The 23,318-nt window shown below is 50.0% G+C and overlaps 1 protein-coding gene across 9 annotated transcripts; it reads left to right on the forward strand.

Moving 5' to 3' along the window:
* Positions 1–1,529: 1,529 nt before the first annotated feature.
* ADRB1 (adrenoceptor beta 1) lies at positions 1,530–18,586 on the forward strand. 9 transcript variants are annotated; one of them, XR_008973701.1, is made up of 4 exons: positions 1,530–2,853; positions 4,495–4,616; positions 11,191–12,267; positions 18,426–18,586. XR_008973701.1 is itself a non-coding variant. In XM_057420948.1 (3 exons), exons 1-3 carry the CDS (start codon positions 1,597–1,599, stop codon positions 18,431–18,433), a joined length of 1,320 nt encoding a protein of 439 aa, XP_057276931.1. In that variant the 5' UTR covers positions 1,530–1,596; the 3' UTR covers positions 18,434–18,586. The 9 variants fall into 9 exon arrangements, 3 of the variants coding, with proteins under 3 accessions (XP_057276931.1, XP_057276930.1, XP_057276932.1); XR_008973702.1 differs by having other exon boundaries at positions 12,213–12,267; XR_008973700.1 differs by lacking the exon at positions 18,426–18,586 and adding an exon at positions 13,736–13,808 and having other exon boundaries at positions 12,213–12,267.
* The last annotated feature ends 4,732 nt before the right edge of the window (positions 18,587–23,318 follow it).

Consider the following 23,318-nt stretch of genomic DNA (forward strand, 5'->3'; position numbering starts at 1 on the left):
CCTCAGCTGTGAGACTTCAGTGTGGTGATGCACCACAGGCTCGTACCTACTCATACTACAACTAAGGTTGTTTCTATCCCACAGCTCCATTGTCCTAACCTGGTTTCAAACTATTAGTTTTTTACATCAGGATTACGGCTACCAGTCCTGGTCAAATATTCCCAGCCACAATCCTTCTGCTTCTCATTCAGCATGAGGTCTCCCTCTATTCTTGAAGATGCCTCCTGCCCTTCCCACCAAAGAAGGTCACACTTTAGTCCAGGAGATGACAAGCAGCAAAGCAAGGTCCATGGGAACATGAGGGAATGCTTTGCCAAGCAGCAGGTCCATGCTGGTGTGTGGCCTTTGTAGTCAGGGTTAAACAAACAGCGTGCAAATAAATAAATAATCTGCTCCCAGGTTGTGACCTTGTAAATCAAGCCTGAGCCTGGAAGGGGTTTATATGGTCCAGCTGGAACAGCGGAACAGCCTCAGCAGAGTAAATATATGGGAGGGGTGGGGGGTGGGAATAACTGTTCCTTCCAGTTGCTCCCAGACTGCTGTGGGGAATGTTTGGTGCTGCTGTAAGACATGCTGATGATTAGGAAAAAGGAGAGAGGGGACATCGCTCTCATTTACCCAGCAGCTGCTTCACATTATTTTAAGAGGTTTGGAAGAGGAGTAAAACACAGTTAAATGCACCCAAGGGTAATCTTCCAGCTCTGAAGACAAATAGAGGGCTGAACAAGTAAATGAAAATCCAGCCCAACTAGCTCCTAGCAGCAGGTTTCACTGCAATAGATGGGAGGCGGGAAGGGATTTGCTCAGAGGCTGTTAGCTAGGCATTGCAGCACTGGGATGCTTCATGTACTTTATTGCTCATTACCAAATAACTGTATTAACATTTAGAGCAGTCCTTAGATTTAGTATGGTTTGACCAGACTGGGTAAAAGCTGCTGGCTACATTTTGAGAAGTCACAGAACCATCAAATCACCTAGGTTGGAAAAAACCTTTAAGATCATCAGGACCAACCTCTACCCCAGGACTGCCAAGGCCACCGCTAAACCGTCACTAAAAGCCTCATCTACACGGTTTGTGAACCCTTCCAGGGATAGTGATTCCACCACTGCCCTGGGCAGCCTGTTCCAATGCCTGAGCACCCTCCCTGTGAAGAAATTGTTCCTAATTCCCAATCTAAACCTCCCCTGGAACAGCTTGAGGCCGTTTCCTCTTGTTACTTGGGAGAAGAGACGGATCCCCACTTCACTACACTCTCTTTTCAGGTAGTTGTAGAGAGCAATAGTGGTCCCCCTGAGCCTCCTCCAAACTGATCATCCCCCGTTCCCTCAGCCGTTATCCTCACCACAGGTGATCCAGACCCTTCACCACCTTCGGCAGGGCGGGTGGCCAGGGGGATGGTTGTCCCTACGCAATAGATGTGTAGTGGGGTGCAGACAGGGCGCTGCCATAGCAGGGATAGGGATACGGATAGGGATACTGTTAGGGATACCGGGAGCGGCACAGGCACTGGCGCGGCAAAAGCAGGGAGGGGAACCACCGGCACCGGCACCAGTTGCGGGGCCGCCTTCCTGCCCGCGGCGCGGCCCCGCAGAGCCATGGGCGATGGGGGGCTGCCGCCCGACTGCGGCCCCCAGAACCGGTCGGTGGTGCCCCCCGGGAGTAGGCAGCTGCCCGCCGCCGAGCTGCTGTCGCAGCAATGGGCGGTGGGGATGAGCCTGCTGATGGCCCTGGTGGTGCTGCTCATCGTGGCCGGGAATGTGCTGGTGATCGCGGCCATCGGGAGAACGCAGCGGCTGCAGACCCTCACCAACCTCTTCATCACCTCGCTGGCCTGCGCCGACCTGGTGATGGGGCTGCTGGTGGTGCCCTTCGGGGCCACGCTGGTGGTGAGGGGCACCTGGCTCTGGGGATCTTTCCTCTGCGAATGCTGGACCTCGTTGGATGTGCTCTGCGTGACAGCCAGCATCGAGACCTTGTGCGTCATCGCCATCGACCGCTACCTGGCCATCACCTCGCCTTTCCGCTACCAGAGCCTCATGACCAAGGCTCGGGCCAAGGGCATCATCTGCACCGTCTGGGCCATCTCCGCCCTGGTCTCCTTCTTGCCCATCATGATGCACTGGTGGCGGGATGAGGACCCCCAGGCACTGGAGTGCTACCAGGACCCGGGCTGCTGCGACTTCGTCACCAACAGGGCTTACGCCATCGCCTCGTCCATCATTTCTTTCTACATCCCTCTTCTCATCATGATCTTTGTGTATCTCCGAGTGTACAGAGAGGCCAAGGAGCAGATTAGGAAGATCGATAGGTGCGAGGGCCGGTTCTATGGCAGCCAGGAGCAGCCACAGCCCCCCCCACCTCCTCACCACCAGCCCATCCTCGGCAACGGCCGAGCCAGCAAGCGAAAGACCTCCCGCATCATGGCCATGAAGGAGCAAAAAGCCCTCAAGACTTTGGGCATCATCATGGGAGTGTTCACCCTTTGCTGGCTCCCTTTCTTCCTGGTGAACATCGTCAACGTCTTCAACAGAGACCTGGTGCCAGACTGGCTCTTCGTTTTCTTCAACTGGTTGGGCTACGCCAACTCTGCTTTCAACCCCATCATCTACTGCAGGAGCCCCGACTTCCGTAAGGCCTTCAAGAGGCTGCTCTGCTGCCCCAGGAAAGCCGACCGGCGGCTGCACGCCAGCGGTGGGGAGCTGGCCCCGCTGCCCGGGGGCTTCATCAGCACCGTGGGCTCCCCCGAGCGCAGCCTGGCAGGGACCTGGTCCGACTGCAACGGAGGCACAAGGGGCGGCAGCGAGTCCAGCCTGGAGGAGAGGCATAGCAAAACATCCGATTCGGAGTCCAAGGTATAGGGGGGGAGCGTGGGGGGCCGCGCCGGAGCCGGGGCAGGGGGAGTAGCAGGCAGGGAGGCACACGGGAGCAGAGAAATCCCCGGCAGCTGCCTGGTGGTAAGGCTAATGCCGAGCAAAGCTGATCCCCGTCTGAGCAGGAAGAAAGAGGGTGTTTACTTAGAAATAAAAGCAGGTGAACTGGTGCACCACATACCTCATCCAAACTACAGCAAATAGGAAACTCACTGACGGAGAGCAATAAACAGCCCCAAAGACGGGCAGCTTCTAGTTAGGAGACGCACTTTCGGAAGCGGCTGTGGCAGCAGCGCCCTTTGCTCGGGCGGTTTGTCCCGGGACCGGGCTGGTGGTTGAACCTGAGTAAGGGGGTGCTGGGCTTTGGCTCTGCTGGGTTGGGGTGCAGCCGGGGTCCCCGCCAGCCCCTGCCTTGCCCAGGGATGTTGCACACCCCAGGGGTCATTCCCCGTGGGGTTTTGGGAGCCACAGGGTCCGTGCTGCAGGTGCCCAGGCAGAGAGTACGGCCCCGTGGGCAAGATGAGTTTTAGGCTCGGAGTAGTTTCCACAGATGGAAGGAAATAATGAGTAGCAAGGAGCACAGGTATACTTTGAAAGGGGGGTTAAAAACCCAACCCACACTCTTGTGCTTTCCCCCCCTGCATCAGCAAGCAGTGAGTTACTGTGCTTATCTCCTTCGGCCAGACAATAGCAGTCAGGCTGAGGAACTTCTACCTCAAACTGTGCATATTGTACAGGGGAATAAACGGACCATGTTTATATTAAACAGCATATTTACATACCACTAAGAGTATTTTATGAAGGGGGGGGGAGCCTTCTGCAGCTTGTTCATTGTAATTACAGATGAACGGGGGGGGGGGGGAATCCTGGCAACAACAACAAAATACTGCACATTTCCTAAAATATGGCAACAAAGCCGGGTTTTGCACAGCGTTAAGAGTTGTAAAGTTATTTGGAGATGTTACTTGCACACATGCCCACGGACGTGATTTAAAGGTGAAAAGGAGGTTTGAATAACACCACCCCTGACCCCGATTTCTGGTTGCGTCTGATCTGTTATAGTTTTTTTGAGAGAGTGGTGTTCTTTATATTATTTTACGAAGGTACTGTAAATATATCCCTATTATAAATTAAAATCTGTTAAGAGACTTTATTATTTTGATTTCCAAATGCCCACGTGAATCTGCTGTTGTTTTAGCTCTTGTGTGTCATTTCCATTTTCCTCTGTGTGTGTGTTTTATAACGTATTTATACTCTGGTGCAATTTACTACTGTGTAAGTAATTGGTCTATGTGCAATAAATACCATTGCATCACAAGCAAGCGTGTCTCTATAGGTTTTGAAACAATACCTACCTATAATGGGAAGAACAGCATTTGTTTTTCTCCAAAGATGGCTCTGATTACCAATGCAACTCTATCTAATGGCTTTTCCTGACACAGGGTTGTAAAAAACGTGTTCGAAACCCAATAAGGTTGTGTTCCTGTTGCAGCGAGGTCTGCTGACTTCCCTTACAATTAATGGCTAAAGACAAGGTGTTTCCACTCTGATAATGAATGCTCTCATTTTCTGTGACGATTCCTTTCTGGAGTATATTCTTTTCTGTTTTCTTTCCCCTGTTAGGAGTACGTGGCTGGGAGTCAGGAGACCAGAATATTTAAGATTACAGAGGATGTGTAATCTGAAAGCTAAAAATGGTCTCGAGTAGAAAGAAACCTCCGTATGCAGTACACGCCACCCCACAAGTAAGTCCACCTCGTGCCGACAGTGGGCTTGATCCTGCCTGAGTGAGGTGGGTGCTGTGTGCCCGGCGGGTCCCGGTGCTGAGCGTGGAAGCTGGGGGAGATCCCTGCCCGAAAAGCAGCTGGAGGAGGCTCATGTAAAGGGGAGATGGCAGCCAGGGAGCCGGTCGCGGGAGTCCAGACTTTGGTTCCCTCTTACTGTAAAGAAGGAGTTAAACCTCTGAGGGAATGGCTGGGGAATAACTGGAGCAGGATCGGACTCTGGGACAGACTTAAACACCGCTGAAACCTCTTCTGTGTCACTGGGTGAAATAAAGCTGCCGAGTCTGTAGATCATAAAGCTGATGGTTATGTGCAGTGTGGCTTCCGTGTGCTGACAACAGCCGCATATTCTTTGGGGGCCAGGTTATGATAATTGAGTGTTACACTGTGAATTGATCCAAGTAAGGAGCTGCTGTGAATAGAAAAGATGCAGATTTGCATCTCTGGTCCGAAAGATTGTCTTCCTTTATTGCTTTATGAAGGTACTCTCTATCCTTGTGGTTTCATAAAGTTTTTCATTACTGCACTGAATACATGGCTGATAGAGCAGCAAAAAGACAGTGCAGAATGGAAGTGAAGCCTTTTTTAGCTTTTATTAAACTCTGAAGTGTAGTTAAATTAGAAGTCAGCTTTGAGGAAGAACACTTCCCGAAGCAAGTTCTTTAGGTTGGTGGCCAACAGTTTATTTTGGAAACCGGCTGTTCTTTTCTTTGTTTTAAAAAATAAGGAATTTGTGCTTTGCAATTTCTAATGATTCATTTTGATGGGGAAAAAAAAAGCTAAGTTACACTTTTTATGCAAGAACAAAATAAAGGGACCAGGGAAGTAAATAATACTTTTCCATTGATGTTATTGAGGTTTGATGTGAGCTGCAGTTAATAGTGTCTACCCTTGGTAATAGTGAAATGGGCTCCTTAAAATGCTGGAGTGATGTCAGATCAGGTGCTCAGTGAAATAGACTCTGCACCAAATGTTTGGGGTCTTTTAGATCTGTTTTTGTCTGTGATTCCAGCAAAAGCAACAGGACCAAAAAAGGTGCCTGGCATGGCGATGTCTGATGCCAGCAACTGCAGTGAGATGCTGGCTATGCATGTCAGGGTGGGATGGGACGGGGAGGCAGTGCTGCCTTCCTCCTGCATTTTGGGGATCACAGTGAGCGAGGGTAGGACTGGGTCCCTGCATGCTGGATAGAGAAGGGCAGGATTCAGCCCCAGCACCCAGCTGGGAACTGAAGTGGCTGCTGAGCCCTCGTCCTCAGCAGGGTGCTGGATCCTGGGGAAGCACAGTGCCTGCTGCATGGAGGGGGACAGTCTAACAGACATGCCTCTGCATCTCATAAATCAGTTCATAGAATCATAGAACTGTTTGTTTTTGTAGAGACCTTAAAGACCATCTAGTTCCAACCCCCCTGCTGCGGGCAGGGACACATCACACTGGACCATCATCTGAATGCTTGTGTCTTTAGACTTTAAAAAGTGATAAAAGTCAACAGGGTCCGACTTAGGTGGGAAATCTGTGTCCAGAACTTGCTCAGTTTCTCTGTGCAGGGTCATGCTGCTTCTGATGTCATTGAGAAAGTCAAAGTGAGGTTTGCCCATTGGCCTCAGCAGGACCAGCTGTGGGAGCAAAGCGATCAGGTCTGTGCCCTTCAGTTGTGGCCAGTCGAGGAGGTGCTGAAGAGTCTGGAGGCTGTCACAAGGCAATCCACATGGCAGCACGGATAGTGGATGTCTGTCTGTCTTGCATGGTGTAAGAAAGACAGTGGTGCATGAACGGTGCAGGCAGAGGAGGACATGTGGGACACACGTGTGCGAGGAAGGGGAGGCTGCTGGCGAGGATTCTGCCATGGATCCTGCTCAGAACAGGCTGTTCTTCATGGGGAAGAGGGATACTCTGAGAAGTGTTATGAGGCAGCTGAAGCGCTCCGGAGGCAGTGAGTCAAACGCTCAGGATGGATTTTTTTCCCTGACGAAAACCAGACATGGATTAGCAATTGGAGCTGCAAGTCAGAAAGTATAGGTGGTAGGCATGCGGCCGCGCACGTACGTGGCCAGGAAAGTAACAGCAAAGAGCCACTGGCCTGCAGGAAAGGGAGACACAGGTAAAACAGAAATCCACTCGGATATAATGTTCTGCGTCTGACAGGACCGGAATTATTTGGCTAAGGTGCCTGAGACTTCCACATGCGAGACGCCCGATCCTCAAAGGCGCCGGCTGCACTCCAAGCAGTGTTTACTCAGCACTTCTGAAAAGCAGGCTGCATCTCTCCACGTGCTTAAACAGGAATATACCGGGTGGGAAGCCTGGCTTCAGTTTTCCATGTGTTCAGGGATGCTAAGGATGTTTCAGGCACACAGCGGGCTATGGAAGTGCCTGCAGACGGACCTCCCCAGTGGTGGTGAGTTGCACAAATGCACCCCTGCACATTCACTGCACTTGGAGACTACCACCCTCAGTGTCAACTGATGAACGAATGAAACTGGGTGCAAAATGTAACGGCTTAAAACTGTGATGTGAACTGTGTGTGGCACACGGCATTTGACAGCATCAGCCGGGTGTTTGCGATACAGCACGCTCCAGTTCTTCTGCAAACACTGCTTTCCCTTTTGGGTATGCACATGTTTTCAAGTATAAGGACTGCTTCTTTATCAGCTTCTTTTCCATAAACCCTATCTGAAAGTCGAGGTTTTATTAATAACTTTCAAGTGGCTATTTTGCAAGCCTTCCTTGTGCTGCACACTTTCCTAATTCATTGTAATTGCCCGTCCGGTGGAGTGCACTTACTTCCTTTATGTAATATATCAGCTGCAGGGCTGGAAATCGTGCAGCTATGAACTGAAAGAGCAGACTTTCTTGAGGCCAAATGCAGCCAGGCATCATTGCCACTGGGAGCAGAATTTGACCTCATAATCTAATCTTATAGGAGAGGCTATCTCCAGGAAAAGTATTGTTACCAGCAGTAAATGACCTCTGCTAATGAAGCTGGAGCAATTAGCCCTATTCGAAGCTGTCAAGAAAATGTTAACTGCTAAACAACAGTTAATGTTGGATAGCTCAAATAATGAGTGTTTTGTTTGCTGGTGTGTGTTAGGTGATGTGTTGGGAAATAATTATCCTTTGACTAGCAGCCAGCTTTGTACTAATCAGAAAGGAGAAGTCATGTTCCGTTTGAAGGATTATACCTAAAAATAGTCCTGTTCCCGCCACATCAACGAGTGAAATGAAGCAAATTCACAGAGATGTACACACCTTCTTCACATTTCACTTTTCATCCTAAAAACTCATTGTTCAGCTGGAGCTTTCTGTTTGATCGTGTCAAAAGCACTAATGTGATGTCCTGCACTAAGCACACTCCCCATGAGGAGCATTACCCTATGCACCACTGACTTGCTTTCAGAGGCTGCCAAACTCCCCAACGCCCCAGGAGGAAGCAAGGAGTCATTCTCTTTATAGAAACAATCACATACAGAGTAAGATCAACAGTGTTTGTAATGATCATCTCACAGAAGAAACTGATATGCTTTGTATTGAGGTGTTTATAGGCCTGCCCATCTGTGAGGAGCAGCCGTGGTAACAGCAGGTGATCTATTTGTCCAGCGCAGTAACTTCAGGCTGTCAAACTCTGCTTGAAGAGGTGACCGAGATGGGGAAAGGATAAAAAAGGTGATGCTGCCAAGCAAATCCACTATTGTCACTGCAAAGAGCAGAAAACTGGGGCATTTTTGGCCATATTGTAGGTGTTGCCTTTTGCTGGTAAAGTGTAATTGGTTTGGATGGGGATGCAGCAGGCAGCTGCACTATAAACACAGGTTAAGAAGTGTGAGAAGACAGACACCTTCCATACAGGACCGTGCCACCATAGTAGTGGAAGCTGAAACATGCCCCCTAAATCTCTCTTCTTTTTTGGCTTACAGCAATCTAAAGCACACCTGAGCAGCTTCTTAACCAGTGTAAAGCTGTGCCACTCCCTGGCCATCCAGGGACACAAGCATCCCCCTTAGCATCTCCCCCTCCCATTCAAGGGACTCCAGCTTATGATGAGCTTTGTTGGACCTTGAACCTAACCCTCTTGCGTGGTGCCAAGCAGGAGGTGCCTGTGGCACGCAGGGTGGGTGCTGCATGGTGCAGGGTGCGCCACGCTGTGCCGGGCGTGCTGGTGCAGGCTGCCAGCCATGCCACTGCCCTGAGTCATCCTCCATCCTGCAAACACTGCAGGCAGTGGGGCTGGAAGTGAAAGGGTGCTCGGGTTTGTTATGTAAACTGGTGATCAGCTTCCTGGTTCACCAAAACTGGCAGCTTGCTACGCATGTTTGCTTCTCACGCTGTTTAAGTCTTCCCATCGCTTGGCTCCTGGTGTTTGCTTGTCTGGCCTTAGCACCCAGCAGCATGAGGTTTTTGGCTGTGCCCTGGGAGCAGTCTGCATCCAGATGTGGTATCCAGATGTGGGTTTTGTTGTACCTGTTCCTTCCAGGGGTGATGCTTGGAGTTATTAGCACCAGTTGCACTGAAGTGCAAAAGTAGGAAATGAGTCTTGACCTCCAGGTTCACAGCCTGAAGGAGAAAACAGATGCTTGCCCAGGCTTTTGCCATTGCCATGGTTAGCAGAGCATCTCAGATGTAACGGTGTGCCTTTCCCTTCTGATCCTGTGTAATGCACCGAATCCCGTTGTCCTTTGTGAGATTAAATGAGGATTTTCCACTAGTTTGGTGCTGCAGCCATTAGCCACTGTTGCGCATCTCTCGGCAGTGTCTCTCTCAAAGCCTTGATATTTAGACTATTTCCTACCAAAAATATTTTGATCATTAGTCTTAAGCTCATTGGCACAATGCTTTGAAAGGCAGATGGAAGTGTATACACCAGAGAGGCAATCAGAACCACTGGAGAGCTCAAAATCCCAGCAGCTGCTAGGTGTATAAATATTTCACCTACCAACAAGTTACTGTGCAAGTTGGGACTGCAGAATGCCCTGTCACTGTAAGGCAATATGACAGGGACAGCACAATAGCTGCACAAACGATTTGCCAGGTGGTAAACTTGAAACAGTGCTCTGTGGCCAAATTTTAAGAAGAAGGAATTGAGACAATCCCGGGCAGGATTTCCTAGCAGAGAAGGGAGAACAACATTCAGGGTTAAAGCTTCCTTGTACAGACTGATCCAAGCGAGAGTTACAAATGCTGCTGGCACCCTGTGCAAGCCACAATAGTGGATAACTGCTGCCCACCCCAGGATCCCCAGGGACAACTGACAGTGTCCATCCTCTCTTTCTTCCTATTTGGCATGTAGCATGTCCTCCTCTCGCCTGCCCCAGCATCAAGCATCAGAGGTGTCGGAGGGATGCCTGGACACAAAGGTGTGTGCCAGCCTATGGGGCTTGCCAACCCACCATTGTGCTGGGGAGGGAGGAGCACTTCCTCTTGAACTGGAGCAGGTAAATGGGGAGACGTCCCACAACTCTCCCATTGTTTAATACTCAACTGCTTGTGGAACCCGCCTTCAGCAGGGGTGTTTTGTTTGTCTGTTCTTCCCCTGAATACCCGCTTGGGAGCTGTCAAATCAAATCTCAATTAGCTCGCTCACGCCACGAAGCTGCTGTGGTATGTGATCCCTGGCAGGCAGCTGCCCTCACTGTGATACAGCAGCAGAGGCAAGGGAAGAAAGGAGGGGCAATGGAGGAGACCTGTTGCTCACACGACTGAAGCATCACTGGTACCCTGGCAGGTTCCCATCACCGGGCTAGGACAGCCACAACACACCCAGGCTGTGCCTGAAATCTGACACAGGAGCATTCAGTCTGCTCACAAATGGGGCTTTTTGGAGCTTTTATGTTCTATTCAGTGCGAGGCAGCTGCTGCTGCAGTAATTTCCAGTAACAACAGAGATTATAAGAGTGCTCTGAACCACCTTGAGAGCATCCACGGGAGACGTTTTGTTCCTGTTTCACTGCCAGGTGGTTACCAGCTAGCTGGCAATACAGTGAATGTATGCCTGTGGTTTTCGGCACCAGCCCATCCAAGCCAGGGCTGGTGCTCACACCCTCCCTCCCCATCCAAGCCCTGTTGCATGTCCCACTGCCTGACTGGCTCTGCTGCCTGTGCAACCGTGTGGAGGTGCTCCTGTGACTGAAAACCAGCCCTTTCAGAAGAGGTATATTTCAGGTGATCCATACAGATTGCATGAACACGGGTAATGGCATGAGGGGCATGGAAACATGCAGAGTGATGGGGCTAAGATCGTATGATTTGGTAGGGGTCCTGATTTGGACCCATTGCTGTGATCACAAACCTCATGTCCAGGGGTGATGCCGCAGAAGCTGAGACCCAGAGCAGCACCCTCTGGCATGCACTGGAAAAGCAGGACTCACCACCCAAACCTTCCCTCCCCTCAGGGGCCACTCTGAATACGGTATTCAGAGGTTTTATGACTAAGTCATTAAGCTTCTCATTGCATGTGAAAAATGAAAATAAATATAGTTTTGTGCAAATATTTGTGCAGCAGAAGAAAAGCATGATTTAAATCTGATTATCTGCTGTATAGATAAACAACAGTGAAGAGCATGGGACAGACTCCTCAACGTTTTGCAGAGATTGAGACCCGGGATGCTGGAAGTGCAACTCAGGCACTGGGTGACAGCACTAAGCTGTCCCCGACTACAAGAGAGTGGGATGGCAATGAGCCACAGGCAGTGGAAAAGTAATTTCCCAGGAAAAGCAGCTCTGTTTGCCCAAAGTCCCTGTGTGGACACAAACACTGATGGGCACCATGGAGCTGCTAGTGACTTGTGAGTAATGCCCATCATGAGTGTCTTCTGGTGGAGGGTGTTTAACTGCTTTTATTCCTGCACACTTCACTCATGTGGGAGTAAGGAATGTTGTGATAAAAGACCTGGAATGATTTCAGTGCTGGATAGTTTCCATTAGTACATTTCTCATTACATAACGCTGCCATTGCTGTACCAAATCTGCTAAGCTGCCTTTTAGGAAGGTGGAACGTCTCTGTGTAGCCATAACTAATAAAGTGGTGGTGTAGAGCAAGCTGGGCTTTAATCAAATACATTTGAATTGCACCGGGTGTGCTTGGGCTGTTCCATGGTATGGATTTCCTTGCCTTTACCCTATGAGACACCTCATATATTAAACGGTTGGTGTTGTCAAATGCATGCCATTAGCGCTCTGAGCAGATAAGCCCTTCGGTGGCCTCATCGGAGTCTGTCACAGGGCCTGTCTCCAGATAATGGCCTGGAAGAAGAACAATGGTGCTGGGAGCTCCCAGGGACCTCCACTGTTTGGTTCTGTGCTTCAGAAGAGAAAAATTGTCATTATCTGCATGGCTCAAGATCCCTTTGAAATGCTGCTGTTTTTTTACTCATACGCTACAAGTATTTCTGACATGATATCAGTGAGAAACTTGAAACCCCCTTTTGGGAAGAAAAGGATTTCCTGCAGCCCTACTCCTGAAGAAGATGGATAGATCAAGTAGTAAAGTTCAATGACTTACTTAGCATTAAATAAGAAAGAGAGTAATGAATTGGATTTTGTGTGCCTGTTTTTCCTCTGCAGGGAACAGTCAGGCTAATGGATTTTCATTGTCTTCTGCTTCTGTTCATCAATCTAGGTGAGTTCAAAACAGTGCTGTCTTTTTTGTGCTCTCCTTTCCCTGCTCGCTTATTACAACCTCAAGTACTTGGAGCTGATAAAACACATCGGTTTGCTACCATCAGCCTCATCCTGACTGGAGGAAAGCACATGGGGTTGACCCCTTGCATCAAATGACTTGTGGCCTTCTGCGTGGACATCTGTATTTTGTGCTAGGTAGCTGCAAGTAGGCAATTCCTTGCTTAGGGTGGACACTAGCTTCCTACTATTATGAGCTCAGACTTCAACATCCTTCAAGACAGACATTATTTCCCGCCTGGGTTCACCAAAACTTGGTTGGGTCTCCAAACCGCTCCTTTGTTTACAGGCTTTTCCGAGCATGCCGTAGGGCTTTTTATTGGGGAAGGAAGGGAGGTGGTGTAGAGGAAACTATTACAAAGCTATAGAGCATAAACAACTTTCATGTAAACTCCAAACCCCACTTGGCAAGGAAGAGGTTAAGGATAAGGGGTGGTTGGGGGGACTCAATAAGGCAAAGATATAAATAGTGAGTGGGAAAGCCTGGGGAGGCACACAAGGAAGGGGAGGTAAGGAGCTGACCCTCAATGGGTGGATTCCCTTGGCTTGCTGAAAGCTCTGTGCTCCTCTGACCTCACGGTTTGGACCTGGGTCCTGATGCCAAAGCAGGGGGATGCTCTGGCAGAAACCCTGTGTATCCAGGGCTGTATTGTTCAAAGGGGGACCTGAAAGGTGTTTTGGTCACCTGAGCACTTTCTGCAGAGCTAGAAACTGGGTCCTCCAGACCTTTCAGAGCCAGGAGCTGCTCTTTGCCCACTCGGATGGTTGGAGCAGGATTTCCGTTTTCCTACCAGCCTTGGTTCTTTCTGGTTTGTTTTTGTCCAAATGGGAAATGCATAACATGAAACTGTTTAAACAACTTGTGGTACAAGGAAGCCCGCTGGAGTAAAGTACGACTCTGGAATTCATTTCCAAGGAAATGATGCACTCTCCAAAAGCACTTCACTCAAGCACTACAATTTAAAGTCGCAGGGTAATTGCTGGCCCTCTTCGGTGCTGCCTGCAGCCCTCACCTAGGTCTGAGCATAGTGCATGAGGAGGGCAGGAGCCTGCCAAGATCATCCCTGCTACTGCCTGGTCTTGCCATCAGCAGATCTTTGCACGCAAGGCACTGCTCAACGTGGACATTGCTGGTGAAGAGGCACCAGGCAATGTTATCTAAACTCTGTGCCAACGGATATGTTAAGATACACACAAATGTTAGCAAGGGCGTTTCCTTAACTATGTTTTAAACCACCCATAGCAGCTATGTGCACCAAGATGACAAAGTGCAGAGTGACCAAGCAAAGGACCATCTCCCCTCTCCCCCAGGCTGTCATGTTGGTACCCAAGCACAGTTGAATGCCTGAGGATCAGGGTGGGTCTGGCTGTTAGAGCTGTCCTGACTGTTGCTTTGCTTGCATGGGTAGGTCTGGACAGCCTGGTGCTGTGGAAGGAAAACCCAGGAGCCACAGAAGCCTCAGAGGAATTCTCTTGTTCTATTTCCAGCCTTTCTTTTTAAGATACAAAGGGCTTCAGATCAGATGCATTTCTGAAGCTTATCTGTGTGAATATTTGACTGCTTATCCAAACAGAACAAAAACCTTCAAACCTTCTGAGGTCCATCCATCAAGAGCCTTATCTCCCCATGTCACCATTCACCTCCCGGCTGCTGCTGCTCGGAGCCTCCTGCCAGCTGGGGCTTAGCTCTGCCCTCCAGATTCCCATATCCATCCCCAGTCCAGGCAGCTACACGGCATTATCCATAGTCTCCTCCTTGGCTCCCTGCCCCTTCAGTGATGGCCTTTGTATTGCATGCAGGCCTGGGCTGCTGCATGGTCTGCAGCCAGCCAGCATCCCGATGGGCTGCATTTATGCTGCTGTATTGCAGCCCGTCATCTCCATCTCCCACATATGCAGCCATCTGGGCTATGCACACTGACTCTGCTTGGCCCCAACAAGCAGAACATTTGTCTGGTTTTATGGGATATTAATGAAGCCCAGATAAAGGAATGCAGTCTCCTCTGTCTGAGGTTCAAAGACTGAAATATCCAAGGGCAGTATTTCCGATCTGCTCTCTGGTAAAAAGGAGGTTTTGTAAGAGGTCCCCTAAATCCCAGCTGTTGGGTACGGGAGGAGGGGATGTCAGCCCTCACTGCCTGACAGCCACTGATCCCCTCCACTGGAGGATCCTCATTGCTCGGTCAGGCTGCTAGAAACTCAGATATCATCCCTAAAAACCCAGGTGGTAGCTGAGCACAGGACCTGAGCCACTGAGAAGCCCTAGGAGCATGGCAAGCCAGCATCCTCAGTCCTGTGCAGGTTCCTGTCCAGGTACAACATCTGTGTAGTTAGTCTTATGCCCAATTCATACAATGGGCTATTCAGCCTTGTCAGAAGAGCCTTTGCAGTACTCAGTATCGGGGCCACAGGACATTTCTTGATTTGAAGCTGAGCTGGCACAAGAAGTCATCTGCAGTCCTGCTGTCCTGTCAGAGCCATGGCCAAAAACAACAGGGTGAAGACATGGAAAGAGCCGCCCATCCACAGTGTAACCAAGTTAAAACAGGGGCCTGGATGTTTGGGGCTGGAGAACAGCTTTTAGGCAGGTCAGAGGCTGAAATCCTGTGCACAACGGCGGGGATCAGTGGTCTCTGCTGCTTGGTACTGCCTGGTCTCAGCCTAGATCTACACAAACCTTGGCATCAGGGTGGCTTTTTCCAATGGGGACTGTTTTCCTATGGTCCGACCCATGGGCTGTTGTTGCTCTCCTCCTTGTGGTTTCAATTTTCTTCTCTGATTTGATAATCAGAAGGGTAAAACTCATTCCCATCTCATATATAACAATCAGTTTGACTCAACAGCAAGAGGATAACTGTACTTTTTATACTGTAGTGTATGATGAGCTATTTATAAATGTCATATCACTTCTGGGTCATCTTCAGGGTTTACAATAAAGTTTTAATTTAAACACCATTTTCCAGTGTTGACAGATGTGATAAATACATTTTTGTTCCAATAAAACCTAATTTCAACAATGTTTTGCAAAAACCAGTATGAGCTAAGGATTATTCCCTGGTTGTTTTTTTTTGCTCTGTTTGTCTCCATGTTCCAGTGTTTAGTTTAATGTTACATTCCATTATAGAAAAAACCATCTGTGACTGCAGTAATTCGTTCACTGAGGCCTCTGCTTGAGGGATGGGAGGATGCTTTTGGGAAGAGTGATGGAGAGAGGTGTTAGCTCATGTCATGAAGGCCTCAGGGCAGTTGCAGCACCTCTCTACACCATCATGGGATATTGTGCCTTCCTCGCAGCTCCATGGGGAGCTAAAACTCACCATCACTGAGAGATACGCTGCATTGAAGGGTCTCAGAACACTTGATCTGGTGGTGGCACAAAGGTGCTTTGTTACAAGCAGAGCTCTCAGGCCTGTGTGACACCACTGCAGTGGTGACAGCAGCACATTAGCATAGCTGCAGGGTATCATATGTTTGTGCAGTGGTGTCCTGTCCCCTGGCTCCAGTGGCACATGGGACTTGTTTTACCTCAGGCTCCCCCACTGAAGTTATTCCTCCAGGTGTGAAGATGGTGGCCACCTCCTCCTGTCTAGAGCATCCTTCCTTTCTTCTGAAGGCTCCTTTTCAGGCTTCAAGACCAGTAGCAAAACCAGCACTCGGGATGCTGTTGCAAAGCCCATTGGCAACTTCATGACAATTGAGCTAACCTTGACATTCCAGGTGATCCCGAAATAAAGCCAGGAGAGCACAGTGGGACCGACTTAATGTCTGGAAGGTGAGGTTAAACAGAAGTCCTCCATCCACGGGAGGTTGCATTCCTGTTATATTCCTGTTCCTGTATCCATTGATAAGCTGAGTCCCTCCAGAATTTCTCAGGACCTTCTTTGGTTTTCGTGCTTTCCCATGGAAACAGCTCTGAGAAGGGTCTCTCTTACTGCAATCAAACATTTTAATTCTGCATTAAAATAGCTCTTGCATCAGCTACCATTGTATTGTGGATGCAAATGCAGCACAACAGAGCCCTTACGTGTTGTGAGGTGAGTGGGTCAGATCCTGTGCTGGAAAAACAGAAGTACAAGGAAAACCAACTTGGTTTAAAGTGCTTTAAAGCTGCTGCCTATCGTCTGAGCCACACAGCTTACAGCCCATACTTCTCATACCACCGCCCTGTTAGGCAGTCAAACAAAAGATGATGCTACTTGGAGAGCACATCAGTGTGATGGAGACATGCAAATGCTGACACTTGTATCCACACAGACTGGCCTCCATCTGCAAGGAGCTTCTGGCTTCCTGAAAATACCTGGGAAAAGGGCATGCAGATACAGAAGGGGAGAGAGGTCTTCTTCTGATGGGGTGCTGTGTCGGTCAGGCTGCTTTCGTGGTGATACCTAGAGGATGTCATCTGCTGTGGCGAGCTATGATAATCCTTTCACTGGGAGCAGGTGCCGGAGGATAATCCTGCTGTTTTTCTTGGATATGCTTCTCTTCAGCCACTAAGACTGAGCAAACAGGATTATCAGAGCAGCGATTCTGGAGGTGAAGGTACTGGTGCTGTGTGGCTCTGTGGACATCAGTTTCCAAGGCAGATGCTAGCTCTGCTGGGCAGCCTGTCCCAGTGAGGGCAGCGGGTGAGGAGGTGAGTGGTCAGCACCCAAGGGATTTGCTGGCTGGCTCCTGCCATCCTCACTCAGATCTGCACCATGCCCCTGGGGACAAGGGCTGGATCCCAGGTGCAAAGGCCATGCTCTCTACAGCTCTCCCCCGCCCCACAGTTGTGGGTAGGATAGAGACTGCCTGACCGCAGCAGTGAGTGGCATCACCCCAAAACCTGGGCTGGGACAAGGCACTGGTGGAGGAGCTGGGGAGGACAAGGGGTGACAGCTCTGGGCTGCCAGGTCTGCTCTGACAGGAAGGCCTGAGGACTGCAGACCCCTCTAGGGTTTACTCGGTTTCCAAGTGGAGACCAGTAACGAGCGGTGTGCCTCAGGGATCGGTGTTGGGACCGGTCTTGTTCAACATCTTTGTCGCTGACATGGACAGTGGGATTGAGTGCGCCCTCAGCAAGTTTGCCGATGACGCCAAGCTGTGTGGTTCGGTTGGTACCCTGGAGGGAAGGAATGCCATCCAGAGGGACCTCGACACGGTTGTGAGGTGGGCTGATGCCAACCTTATGAAGTTCAACCAAGGTCCTGCACTTGGGTCAGGGCAATCCCAAGTGCAAATACAGGCTGGGCAAAGACTGGATTGAAAGAAGCCCTGAGGAGAAGAACTTGGGGGTGTTGGTTGACAAGAAGCTCAATATGACACATCAGTGTGCACTTGCCGTCCAGAAACCAACCGAGTCCTGGGCTGCATCAAAACGAGTGTGAGCACCAGGACGAAGGAGGTGATCCTGCCCTTCTATTGCACTCTTGTAGAACTGCACAAGTCGTGTGTTGAGCTCTGGGACCCTAAACATAACAGGGACTTGGACTTGCTTGAGCAGCTCCAGAGGAAGACCATGAAGATGCTCTGAGGGTGGGAGCAGCTCTGCTCTAGAGACAGGCTGAGAGAGCTGGGCTGGTTCAGTCTGGAGAAGGTTCTGGGGAGACCTTAGAGCAGCTCCAGTGCCTAAAGGAGCCAGCAAGAAATCTGGAGAGTGACTTTTTGCAAGGGCCTGCAGTGACAGGACAAGGGAATGGCTTTAACCTGCCAGGAGATTTAGATAAGATCTTAGGCAGAATTTCTTCCCTGTGAGGGTGCTGAGGTGCTGGCACAGGGTGCCCAGAGAAGCTGTGGCTGCCCCATCCCTGGCAGTGTTCAAGGCCAGGTTGGACACAGGGGCTTGGAGCAAGCTGCTCTAGTGGAAGGTGCCCTGCCCATGACAGGGTAATCTGGGTTAGTCTCTAAGGTCCCTTCAACCCAAACCATTCTGTGATTCTCTGAAACAACAAACTGCTAAATAAGCATGTGTGTGCAGAGCCGAATGCTGAGCTGCAGGAATAGCGACCAGAGACGTGCGCGTCAGGAAGGGTTGTTAGAGCTCCTGCTTGCAGCCCTGCTGATAAGGCCGTTTCCAAGAAATTGCCCAGCCCTTAACTTCTAGAAACCCTCTCTTCCCAGGTCAATAACCTTTTATGGACTGCAGCCTGGTGTCACTCTATGAGCAAACACGGTCCAGGCAGGACCTGCTGCAAGTGATACAAGAGAGAGGAGAACCCGTGTTGCTATAAGACGGGATCCAGAAACACTCTGGCGCAGCAGACTGAAACACGCAGTGAAAAGTCCATTTGGTCATTCTGGTGTTGGGAAAGCACAAGGAAATGTTCTTCAACTTCATTTTTCTTCGGCTGAGTCTCCTTCTTGCCTCAGGGGGGTTGAGGTGGTGGTAGCAGTGCTGCTGCTCTCCCATTCCTGTGCTGTGTGGGCTGCAGTACTGCAGGGCTTGGACTGCCTCCAGGGTCTTCCCTCTTCCTAGGGAGTGCTCAATCAGCCCTAAGAGTTTGCACCCAGCCTGCTCCAACAAAAGTGCCCTGCAGCTCCCTTTCCTTGTTTTTGGCCAGCCTTAACTTCAAACACGAGCAGAGCCTCTTAAGAGAGGTTTCCCGTAGCATCTTGCAGCTCCATTAGGAAAAACGTTCACTGTGTCTCTGTGTGAGAGCACCCTGACAGGGCTGATTGGACTCAGTTGTTTGGCTCCTTCATTTTGTGGGGACTTTTTAAACCATCTTATGCAGGTGTGGGAGTTGACACAACAGAGCATGCACTTCATTAGAGTCCATCCAGCTTGTGTGTAAACACCGCTCATCCCTTCCTAAACCTCTTAGGAGCTGTTTCATAAACACAGAATGCTTTGCTTAATGCCCAGATCATGTGCCATTTCCTCTGCAGGCCCGGCGGTGGAGCAGACATGGGCTGAGCCCTGTGTCCTGCAGAACAGTGCCCGGGGCTGGCAGCAGAGACAGGCAGAGGCTACCACCTGCTGGACCTTTCTCACTGACTCCCTGCTCCTCACAATGCCATTTACTGATGGCACCAAAATGCTGTGCGCTGAGCATCATGGCACAAACACCTCTCGCTAGCTCTTCATCAGTAACAGGGCTACTGAGATGGGGTAGTTGTGTAAACGGTTAGGATGCTCAATGAGTAGCTCTGTGGGACTGACCTGTTTGCTGCTTGCTTGGGGTCTGACATGTGTTTTCCAGAGTCGGGGTGTGCTCTCATGCTTGCTGGCCCTGCAGGAGAGAGGCACCTTCCTGAGCTGAACTTGGGAACCTTAGTGTGAGGTGTCCCTGCCCATGGCAGGGGGGTTGGAAGTAGATGATCTTAAAGTCCTTTCCAACCCTAACTATTCTATGATTCTGTTTCCCCATTGAAACTTGCTCCTACCAAAACAACAGAAATGACTCTTCCACCAGCCCTTAAGAAGGGGGAATAAATTCAGTGCACACTGGACGGGGGACGGGGACATGCCTGAATATGTGGGATCCCACACTTGCATGGGGCAACTTGAGGGCCTTAATGGGAAGCACCCTTGCATGCTTAAGGGTGTTTATGGGAAGTGGTGCTAGAACATGAACCTAGCTCTGCCGTGCAGTCATCATCATGCAGACAACCCTGCTGAGTAGCCAAGTTGGATCCACAGGGCTACTGCTCCTGTGAGGGTGCAGGACCTGGCCTGTGTAACCCAGCCCCAACTCAAGCATCTTGGACAAACGAGTCCTGCATCTCACCCTGACTCCTGCAGCCTAGGACTTAGCATAGAATCATAGAATCATAGGATAGTTAGGGTTGGAAAGGACCTTAAGATCATCCAGTTCCAACCCCCCTGCCATGGGCAGGGACACCTCACACTAAACCATATCACCCAAGGCTGGTGGTCAAGACCAGGTCATTCAGCCTGGTCTTGAGCACCACCGGGGATGGAGCATTCACAACCTCCCTGGGCAACCCATTCCAGTGCCTCACCACCCTAACAGGAAAGAATTTCTTCCTTATATCCAATCTAAACTTCCCCTGTTTAAGTTTTAACCCGTTACCCCTTGTCCTATCACTACAGTCCCTAATGAAGCATCTCCTTTGCAAGGGCAAATCTTGTGGATCCCACAGGACTGAACACCCACTGCTGCCAACTTGTCCCAGTGGGCTCATGATGCTGCAGTCTACACATTTCTGAGGCCAAGACTCTGTTTCTGCACCAAGAATGCTGAATGCTATCAGCACAGCTTCCTGATCTAGTCTATTTTGGATTGACCTGCTCTTCTGAGCTGCCCTGAGCCTCAGCAGGTCTTGCTCACACCTACAGCACACCATGCTCCAGCTGCCCAGTTAGCCAGGCTCTGGGAAGGTCACTGGAAGGACTCCAGTGGTCTCAAATAGGAGTTGACTCATGCCCCATGAGAGCAAAACAAGATGTCTCTGCATGTAGAAAAATATTATGGAAACTGTATCATTCATGCACAAAATCTGCGCTTCAAACTTTATGATATAAAATACGTAATATTGTAAATAGAAAGGAAAACTGCATGAGGCCTGGTGCGCGTTAAAATTGTTGGCATGTGAAAACATCCCTTCCTATAAACACAGCTGGGGTCTGGTACACAAGTAAGCATCCAAAGCTAGAAAACTTGGACCATGTCTGCACTGGGTTGAAGCGCTTGTTTCTGTAGCAGTAAGTCATGTCTACGCTCACCCATTGTCAAGAGTGACCCAGAGCAAATGGAGTTATCAATATAAGGTGATGCAGCAGTGCAACAGGTATGCTTCAGGGGCTCTTAAGTACAGCAGCAGCACCAGAGAGTGCTGCCCAGGGCAGAAATAGGTGCTGAGGGCACCCCAGGGGCAGGCTGCAACACTTGGCTTGCTTAGGTCTTTGGGGAGGTCTAACTCTGGTCAGATCCTGCCCCACTGATGCTGGACAGGTTTTCACCATGGTGCTCAGCCGTGCAGTGCCTGCAATTCCCACAGCTGCCATGTGCAGCTGGATCGTATTCCAGCAAGAGCTGATTGCCACGGTGCAGGGAGCAGGACTGAGCCTATCACCTTGAGGAAAAGAGCAGAGGAGGGCTCAGCGTGCACAGCAAATGCAGCTCTTGGAGAAAAAGATGAATTAATCAGGTGTTAACCAGCAATTTGTCAAACAGCCTCTAACACCAGCTGCTGATGCTGTCAAGTGTGCAGTGACAAGTGATGGATCCTTCTGCATCTCCTCTGGAGTTCTTCAGTGCTGCTCAGCAAATGGGAGAACCCATGATGAATGCTTCAGCTGCTGACTGCAAGTTGCTTTCTCCTCTGACCTGGGGCCATGGGGCACACTGTAGCTCAGCCTTTCCCTCTGTGCCATGGTTCCTTCTCTGGCAGGAGCATCAGGAGCGCTGCAGGCACTGCACATCTGTCTCCTCACAGGCTGGAGCTGAAGCGCTTCCCATTTACCACTGTGTGTGCCTCACTGCCACCTCTGTGGCAGAGGGGTCCCACCATACACCCTCCAGCAGCTGGAGAGCAAACACGGTCAAGTGATACAGAGAGCCAAGTGAAATCACCTACCTGCACCATTTGTCTGCTATCGCAACCAGATTGCCCTTTTTTACCCCAAAAGCACATGCAGGACAGCTGGTCACACTGTGCAAGCCCATCACTGATCCACATGCCTACAAGAGCTGTGAGATGGATGAAGGGCCCTTGGGCTGTCATGCCACAGTGATATGCATCGACTGTGGAATGTGGCTCAGCTAACTGGGCTCTACTGGTTCCCTGCTGGATCATGTTCCCCTAATGGACATCAGGAGACATCCAGCTGCAATGACTAAGCTCTTCTGACATTCCACAGTTCCAACAAATAAAGTGTTTCTTGAAAATAAGCTCATGTGTTGTTTTGGGAAATGAGTGAAGGATCAGCCTGCTTGCTTTTGTGTGGGGGACACCAGGCACTAACACGAGCATCTTGCCTCTCCTCCTCTGATGGGTTTGGAATGAGCTCTGGAGGTCTAACTGCAGAGAGTAATGATGTGTGAAAGCTCACTTTCATTTTTCACTCTACTTTTTTGGAAGGTGGAACATTTTCCAGTTGACAGCACCATGCTAAACCCGCATGAGGCAAGCGGCTATTTTTAACCAGACAGAGACTATCTGAGAGTCTGCTGCTGAATCATTTTAAACAAGGAAGAAATCATGGGATCCAAAAGTGGTGCTGGGAGGATGGGGGTGGAAAGGCTTTTATCATGCACTTGTTCCAATAACTGTTTAACTGCTTTGGGACTGATGACGACTAACTGAACGCTGCTCTGGGGTCACTTCAAGTGGTGGCTGCATTGTACAAAGCGCTTCTGCTTTGAGAGAGAGGCAGGTCCTCAGGTTAGAGCAGCTTGAGAGGGTACCAGTGCTCACTGTGCCCTTTACAGCTGCACTGTGCTCTGCCAAATGGGAGAAGACACTCCAGCATCTCAGCGCTGCCCTTCTTTGAGCCCCCATCACCTGTATTAGGCGTGTACAAGATGCAGCATGCTTGCGGGTTCAAGGAGAAAGGGTTGTCCTTCCACCTGACAGTGACAAGCACCGTTTCTCCTTCCTCCGCCAGTGCCAGTGCATGGGTGGCACTTCAAATAACACAAGTTTGCCAGATGAAACGGGCTTTATGGATAAACTGAGGAATTTCCTTCACTATTCCTTTGTCTAACACATCTCAGACTCCTCCTCATTGGGGAGCTGGCAGCTGTGGACTAAGGCGGCTTCTCACACAAGGAAAGGGAGACCTAGAAAGTACTCCTGAGTTACAGCTGCCCTGCAGGCCATAACCCAAACTCTGCTAGAAGTCTGTCAGCCTGTTTGTGTCAATAAATGTGTAGCCTATTTATACTCACCCAGAGCACAAGTGTGGTGAACATAGGGTTTAGCTTTGTAGCTCCATTGCATTGTGCAGCGTTTGGTCTCAGAGGAGAGCTGAGTCCATGTAGAAACATGGCAATGTGGTGCCAGGCCAAGGGCTGGAGGAATGCTTCTGCATTCAGCCCTGCCAGG

This window comes from Pezoporus wallicus, unplaced genomic scaffold, assembly GCF_028554395.1.
Source record: "Pezoporus wallicus isolate ANWC-B61680 ecotype Strahan unplaced genomic scaffold, APGP_CSIRO_Pwel_v1 contig_3365, whole genome shotgun sequence".
Lineage (NCBI taxonomy): Eukaryota > Metazoa > Chordata > Aves > Psittaciformes > Psittacidae > Pezoporus > Pezoporus wallicus.

Excerpts from the sequence above, each read along its gene's own strand:
- ADRB1 (XM_057420947.1), top strand. The coding sequence starts at position 1,597 with ATGGGCGATGGGGGGCTGCCGCCCGACTGCGGCCCCCAGAACCGGTCG. Across the intron at positions 2,854-12,212 it reads CATCCGATTCGGAGTCCAAG|GGAACAGTCAGGCTAATGGA; the intron begins GTATAGGGGGGG and ends TTTCCTCTGCAG. Across the intron at positions 12,268-13,735 it reads GCTTCTGTTCATCAATCTAG|GTCTGGACAGCCTGGTGCTG; the intron begins GTGAGTTCAAAA and ends TTGCATGGGTAG.